At 41.5% G+C, this 8,093-nt stretch overlaps 1 protein-coding gene across 1 annotated transcript in view; it reads left to right on the top strand.

Moving 5' to 3' along the window:
* Positions 1–3,470: 3,470 nt before the first annotated feature.
* GRB2 (growth factor receptor bound protein 2) overlaps positions 3,471–8,093 on the top strand; it is an 84,526-nt gene continuing 79,903 nt past the window's right edge. The window contains exon 1 of the mRNA XM_019518170.1: positions 3,471–3,683. Coding sequence (XP_019373715.1) covers positions 3,606–3,683 — 78 coding nt within the window. The 5' untranslated portion in view covers positions 3,471–3,605. The remainder of the gene's footprint in view (positions 3,684–8,093) is intronic.

Genomic DNA, 8,093 nt, shown 5'->3' with positions numbered 1-8,093 from the left:
TACACTTGGTGCTTTCTTCTTTTCCCCTCCCATTGTTTTATTTTAAACAAGTAAGCACCATGCATTAAACTGAATGTAAGAATTAAGAACCGTACCAGTTTCTTCTGAGATATCTTAGTTGCTTCTCTAGTCAATCCTTCATTGTTGTAACATGTATTCTTATTTTGGGTGTGTGTATCTCACTCTTATCTGTCTGCGTGGAGAGTTAAAGTATACTCTCTGTAAAATGGCCTCTTTAATTGCTGTACCAGTCTTAATCTGAAATAAGTACTTGCAACTTCACTTAGAGTGGGCAGTGTGGCAAAGGACTAGCACAAACCACTTCCTACACAAGACAGACTTTTTCACCATACTGGGTTTATTTTTCTTTTGAATTATTTTCCTGATTCAGTTTGTTTGTCAAAGGTGTTTGGCAGTCCCACTTCCTTAATCAGGCTGTTTACCTGTGCTGCTGTGTGTTTTTTGTTGTGCAAGATATTACCAACAATATACTGTACTGATAAGAGTAGTACACAGCTAAAGCTTTCTGAGCAGTTTAAATTGTGTGATACGTATTCCTGATTTTGTTTTCCTTTCCTTAGCTGACATCAGCTATATAATAGTTTAAGTAGAAGTGTGTGTGTGTATGTAGCCTGGATACCTGAACTTCAGTGATATTTTGCCAACAATTATGAATGTTACATAGCAAAAGCTTGTTCTCCTAGGCAAGTATTGCTAATTAGTGTGGTTACCTAAAAACCTAATTCTTTTAAGTACTGAAGATCAAAATAAAGGTGGTGTCTTTTTTGCACTTAGATTTAAATAAATCTCTACATAGACTGCTTTTTCATCTTGTACTTTGAAAAAGGTTGGTTGCTTGGTAGGAAACTTGCTAGTTCAGGGTATCAACAGAATGGTTCTCGGAAACATTGTATTATCTTTCTTTCTAAGAAACTTGTGTTTTTACATTTGTAACAGAGTTTTCCCCTATACTACACATGCACCTTGAGCAGTGATGTACCTTCAAGAAAGATTTACTCATAGGTTTTGTATCTTTTTTGTTTAAAAAAATTGGATGCACTAGCAATCTTCAATAAATATCTTATTAGGGTTGCATAGTTAGATTTTGAATTCCTAGAGTAATTTTAAGCTTTTGACAGACCTAGCCTTTTGCTGTATAGTACATTTTGACTATATGGTGGGATATATTTAAAACATAATATTTTAAGGCGTGTATTTAAGAAAAGTAAGAATAAAGTCCAGTACATTTGTAACACTGCCAAGTAAATGTTGCAGTTATCTTTAACAGGAATGGAAGCATTATATCTTAATATTGCTATTTGAAATATATACCACAAAATATAGGCTATGCTAGCAATGTGGCTGAGTTAACGTGAAGGTTTGCATTTTCCAGCTTGAGGTCAAAATTAAGTGTTTCATAATAACTGTGCAACAGTAACAGCATTACCACCAGCTCTTTCTTTTACCATTAAGAGCTATCATTCAGCAAAGAAGTCAAGGATTGAAAGGGCTTGGAGACCCTCCGAAACGCTAGAATGTAGTCTTTATAGTCCGGAGTTCATTGAAGTATGGTTGGTGAGAATGGTTGCATGGCTACTGCCTGTGCTTTCTCTGCATGTTAGTGCAGCGCAGAACATAGCAACAGCAAATATTAATCTGGCCTTTGGCACCAAAGGTAACTCTTTAAACATCTTTCTTTAGGCATAATGAAAGCTGCCTAAGGCATTTGCAGTGAAGAAAGTTTCCATCTCTAATAAATATTAAAATCTTACCCCTGTGCTTCTTTCTCCCGCTAACCTCGGTACTTTTGAGAGAGAGTTTAGTTAGCTTGATGAGGGGAACTAAAGTGGAATCTCATTGGGCCCTGACACCTTTCATCAGCTTTGATGTCTCTTGATTATTCCTTGCAGAAGAACAAAAGACCTCACCAGTGCAAAGATTTCCCATAGTTGTTCCTTCCCTGATCAAGGTGTTACTGTAAATATCTGTTCCCATTCTTCCAGGCTGCTGATTGAGGAAATAGTAGCACTGATATCTGCCTCTAGTTTTGTGAAGCTTAGTGGAAAGGAAATGGAAGATTGATTGCAAATGAGACACAACACACAACCATGTTTTATTGCTTCACTGCAATTATATTGCACTGTTTGCTAAATGAGAAAACTATATTGCCATCTTGTCTGTTTGCATGCCCAGTGGTTCCATGGCTGTATCTCCCATGGTGGGTGTGGCTGGTCAAAATCCCCAGGGCAGCTTGTTTCCATGTCTGCCTCTCTTCTTCTTGGAGGAGAAGATCTTCTTAAGTTCATGCACTTCGAGGTGGCTTCTGTTCTGTAACCGAAGGAACTGAATTAAAAAGGTGTGGGTTAACTGATATTTATCAGACCTCTTGGCTTACAAATATTGGTGCTGCAGTGTTGTGTGAACTGGGCCTCAGTGGGTTTTGAATATAAGGGATACGGTCTTAGACACTGTGCTGGTTCCTTGACTCCTGCCATTGGATGAACTTGGAGAGTGTTAACCCGGGCCTGTTAGTTGGTGCCTCTGATTCCAGGGTTCCTCTAGTTATAAGAAGGCAACTATTCATGTAAAGATAAATGCATCTCGATGGCATGTCATATTTGGGGTTGTTGACTGTACTTCATCAGCTAGTCCTCCCCGCCGCCTCCCATTAGAAACTGGACTGGCTACACCTACAGAGAACCTCCCATTTTCTACACTCCTGGCTTAAATCTATGCTCCAAATTGTATTGCAAGTGCATGCCTAGCATGTGCACACATTTTTGTTTTGCACATGTTGCTTTTGGATAGGTTATTTATTTATTTTAAATACATTTCTATTCCAGCAAGGGGCCTAAGCGAAGAAGCACTTAGGCTAGCAAAGAATAAATGCTTTTGCTGGTTCAGCTCATTCAGGGAACCAGTGTAAACCATGCTGCCAGCAACACCCTTTTTTTTTTTTACTATGACGATCTTCAGCTCTGCTGGGAGGGTTTGCAGCACTGCTTTGTGGGCGGATCTGCTGGAAACTGGGGTCTTTTTGGGGGGAGAGAGGAGGCTGTGCTGTAGAGCCCCTCAGCCTGCCTGTCCTGCCCCCTTTGCAAAGCGAGTCTGGGTTTGAAAAACAAGAGCCGGTGCCTCTCTCTTTTGACTCAGTAGGTGGCTCTGCTGCCGTGCCAGGGAGGGCAGAGCAAGCCCCCGAGCAACTTAACAGGCGGAGGGGAAAGAAGCAGGTGGCTGGTGGAGGAGAGGGACCAGGGGATTGAGAGCAGGTCTTGGGGATGGGGGGTTGTTTTGGCCCAGGGGAGAGAAGCTGCTGCCCTGCATCAGAGTGAAGATTGCAGCTGGGCAGGGGGCGATCCCGGGGCCCAGTGTGGAAAGAGGAAGCGGGGGCCAGGCTGGGAGGAGGGAGGCACTGGGCGGGCCCCCGCCACACCCCTCTAATGGGCTGTCTCCTCCCCTCCCTTCCCTAGGGCGGATCGTCCCTTGCTGTCCCCCGTATGTGAGAGCAGGAGTCGGAGCCGGAGTAGCCGCAGGCACCGGGCCGAGCTGGGAGCCCCCGGAGGAGGAGCGGAGCTTCCTTCCCTGTGAGCGCTGAGCTGCCCAGCATGGAAGCCATCGCCAAGTACGACTTCAAAGCCACAGCGGATGATGAGCTCAGCTTCAAACGCGGGGATATCCTCAAGGTAAGTGCCGGGCTGCCAGGATCTCCCTGCTGCTCTCTCTCTCCGATTGCAGGAGGCCCAGCTCTGGCTCCTTGCTGGCTCAGAGCATCTTCTCGGAGTGTTAGGACATCGCTGGGAGCAGGCATGAAGATGTGAAGGGTGGGGGTTTATGAATGGGATTCCTTTATTCGAGAGAAACCATTTAAGTCATCAAGACCAATTTAACATGTATCTCCTCCTCCTCCTGCCAAAGAGTCTTGCATCAAAGAACGGCGATTAGATTATTCCTTGGGAGACAGTCTTCTCGCTTAGGCTTTCAGATACAGTACTGCTGCTGAGTTCTGTCTTCAGGCTTCATGACTGTGAGCCTGTAACGCTGAATATTTAATGGACCTGTGGAGAGGGCTGCGATTGCTTGGGGTGTGTTAGAGGAATGTTGGCTTGGAGAGATCTCGATATATCAAGGGCTTTTGTGTTAGCAGCATAAAGAAATGTGTTTATTGAAAAACATTTGTATGCCTAAAAGTGTGTGTGGGGGGGAAAAATCGAGAAAGAGCTGATCATGTATCAAACAAAGTTAGATATTTATTTTGTAATGGGTTTAGATTCTTTGTTTAATTTTTCAATGAACATAATAAAATAGGCTTCTGAAGTATACCTTTTCTGACTAATTAAAAAGAGCTAGGTCATGTCACGCGCGCGTGTGCCTCTCTCATATCAATATATAGATATATCAATAGCTATCTAGCTATTTATAGATGCACATAATGTTTTTCTGTTGTCAAATATTTTATATGTTTGCTACCTCTATTAAACAGTAACATGTATCCTATTTCTGACAGTATGAAGCAATTGAGTTGAAGTAGTTAAATCCATCTTTTTTTGATACCCCAATTTTTTTACTCTCCAAAATTACCTTGATACAGAAAATTTTGAACTAAAACGTACTCTCACTAAGCTCCCGACCCCACAAAGACTTAAGTCTCTAAGTAATTGTGTGCCTGGGAATAGTATTAATGATGCTGAGTAGCACTGCTTGTATGAATAAAATCATATATGTGCTTAAATTTTTGAATGCATTTCCATAAATAAGCCCCTATCATGCAAGAAGTGGTAAAGGGTAGTGTCACATACAAACAAACTTCGGGGGATTCTTAAGTAACTGGTATTTAGATAATGAACATCTCATCAAGGTGGCTGAATAACTTGAATGCTTTTGTATTTTCATCATAAGCCCTGATATTTTTGCTGTTACTAGTTAGTGATATGAGCTGAAATTTAGTATGTGGTATTTCCAGTCTTTTGCCTATTTCCAGTGGGGAGGATAAGAGGAAGGGATAACTGATTTTAATTCAAAGTACGATTGCTACTAACACATCCCATTCTGGCTTTGTTGCCTTGCAGTCAGGTGAACGGATGACTTGGACATTTTAACATAAGTAAATCTGCTTCTTTCCACTTGCAACATGTCTCTTCCTCACAGTTGGCATTAGAATATACACTAAAAATGACATATTGTAATGATATTATTTACACAAGCAAGAAACTGGAATAGTTTCACCTGATATTTTTACACGTAAGTTTAAGACAGTGTCAACTTTAACTTTCTTAGATGTAAGTGTAAATATCCAATTTTTACATGCATATGTTGTCTGTAATTTTGACCTTTTACTAACCTGAGTTTTTTTTAGTTTGTGTAGGTAACTTACCTCAGCTTCATGAGTTGTATTTGAAATAGAGGACCATTGAGGTATTCTTGCAGAAAGTACTGAATAGGAAGGACTACTGGTCTCTGTACATTTACAGTACTTAAATATCTTTAGCTTGAAATGTACACTTGGTTATTTTAGCCTGGCTCAATATAGGTGTTTTTGTAAGTGGCTTGAAGGATGGCTGGTATAAAGACTTAGTTTATTTGGAAAAGTGTTTGTAAGAAAGCACCACTGGGAAGAGATTGGGCAGGACTTTTTAGGGTTGGGTTTTATTTTGCTTAGGGTTATGTGGACGCTAAAAACCCTAGCATCTGTATTGCAACTACCAGCAATGATACAGCTTCACTGAGGAAAAGTGCTGGTGTAGACCAGGCTCAAGGACTTGTATACCTTCGCACAATAACACAATGGCATTTTACATGTGTTGCTACTACCTGTCGTGCTTTTGGTGGAATATGGCTACTGTATTTTCTAGTATAGGAAAGGCTTAAGTTGACAATCCTTGCAGTCTTCAGTCTGTAGGATGAAGCTGTGACCAGGGACAGTGTGGCCTTGATCATTCAGGTGCAGAAGAAATTGTGAACTTTTGAGCAAAGAAATCTTGCTGTATCTTTGTCCTAAGAAATGTATTTTTCACAGTTTAATTTTTATTACATAAAGAGAAATGAGCAATACTTTTTTTTCTTACTATTTCCTTTCATCTGAGATTTTGAAATTAAGAGTTGACTTGATTAACAGTGTGGGGGAACTATATTTATTTCACAGATGAGAAAACTGGAGTGCAGAGACATTGATTATGTTTACACTGCTACTTAGGACTACCTAAAGGAAATCCACAAAGCCCCTACCAGCTGACTCTACACTGAATCTCTATTCTTGACCCCTAGTGACAGTCTAGTCTGGCCTCAGAAGCTGTTCTGGACTTTAGGGTCTGAATTGGAGTGCCTGCCACCTGGTTTGAAGCTCCTTGCAGCATATCTGAGATTAGCCTGGGTGCTATAGGCCACAAGCACAAGAAGTCCAACAGCCATCCCACAATTTCCTGTTCCTGGCTGCTGGCCCTTCTGCACCCCACTTCCTATCCCTCCTTCCTGCAAATAGAGACAAGCACAAAGAGAGGCTGATTCCTAAAAAGGCTGTGTTCAAGGAACAGGAAATGCAATGTGGACTGCTCTGACATGGGTCACAATATAAGATAGCAACAGGTAGGGGTGGCTCATGTGACTTAAACTGGCTGTTGGTGACCCTTAGGGACGACCCTAAATATCTACTGCAACTTGCGTAAAGTCACAGCTAAAACTAATGGCTAATGAAGGGGCAGGACACGGGAGTCATGTTTCCTACTCTACAGTTTTGACAGTAAAAACTTCCAAGAGCGCCAAAGAAAATAATTCTTAGTTACCAGGCGCTGTGACATGATATAGTTCGTTTTATTCAGAACAGGAAGCATTTGTGGCACATCTGGAGTGAGCTAGATTTTGTAAATGGTGAACACATTTGGGTTGTGGAAGTTAAATTATGATGGGCACAGTCACCCTACTTGGTTAGCACTTCCCTCTTGCTTGAGAAATCTCTTGGAATCCCACCTGCTTGTGATGGGCCTCACAGGGATCTCTCCTATAAACCAGATTAATACTAGGTGCATATAAATGGGCAAACTGCTAAGTGGAATGAACCACAATACTTGATACAAATATGCACTCCCAGGATCGGGTATTCTTGTTGCTGAACAACATTGGGTATTGTCTATTCTTAACCCCGTTTTACTGCAGCTTCCATGTCTAGCTATAATTAATCCCCATCTTGAAGCAATGGTGAGCATATCATTTGGTTTTATGGCATGCATGAGTTTAGGTTTTTTGTTTGCTTGTTTCAATGTACAGAGAGCTCCTAGAAATCTTTGTACTATGTTAAGGCACAGAACTACATTTAAAACATTTAATTACCACAACTTATCTTCTCTGTGGGGAGTGGAGGAATAGATGCATGCTGTCTGACTCCATCTGATTTCAGCAGATAACTTGCCTATGATGTCATGGTGCCATTACTGCGGCATACCCACATATTCCAATCCTGACTGAATAGCATTTGAACTGTAGCCATTAAGCTGCTTGTTAGTAATCTTGTGGCTGTGCTCCAAAAGTGAGTGAAGATAGCTGACCCTTGACTCACAACTCTGCAGAACAGCTGAGTGAAGAGGAAGAGTGCTTGGCTTTTTTTGTGAGCACCGAAATAAAAGCTGCTTCTACGATTGTGCAACCCTGGCAGAACACTGGATTCTCAAGTCTTTTGTCTAGTGGTTCTGCAACAGTGTATAGCATGACTGTGCAAAAGATGAAAGTAGTTATCTCCTCTTATATCTGAATCAACTCAGTCTCTTTTTGCAGTATCCTTCCTCAGAGGGAAAGGATGCAGTTTTCACTCTGCATCCATTCATTGTTGATTGCTATCTATTTCTGCATGATATAGCTTATGACTGTGTACAAGACCACCTTTCTGTTTGTATGCTTGATCTTGTGTATGCTGGGTGGGAAAAAGTGTTAGTAAAGAGTGCCTTTAGGAGAAGAGAACTAAATGATTTGCATCCTCCAAAAAGAGCCTGCATTCAGATGAAGGTGCCTCCGACCTCCAAAAGCATTAATCTGGCTCTTTCGCACTTGGAGTGTTAGGTACTTGTCATGATACATTCAGATTTCGGTGTCGCCCCCCCCCCCCCCCC

Source organism: Gavialis gangeticus, unplaced genomic scaffold (genome assembly GCF_001723915.1).
Source record: "Gavialis gangeticus isolate Ggan-Ray unplaced genomic scaffold, GavGan_comp1, whole genome shotgun sequence".
Taxonomy (NCBI): Eukaryota; Metazoa; Chordata; order Crocodylia; family Gavialidae; genus Gavialis; species Gavialis gangeticus.
This window is presented reverse-complemented; position numbering and strand designations above follow the sequence as displayed.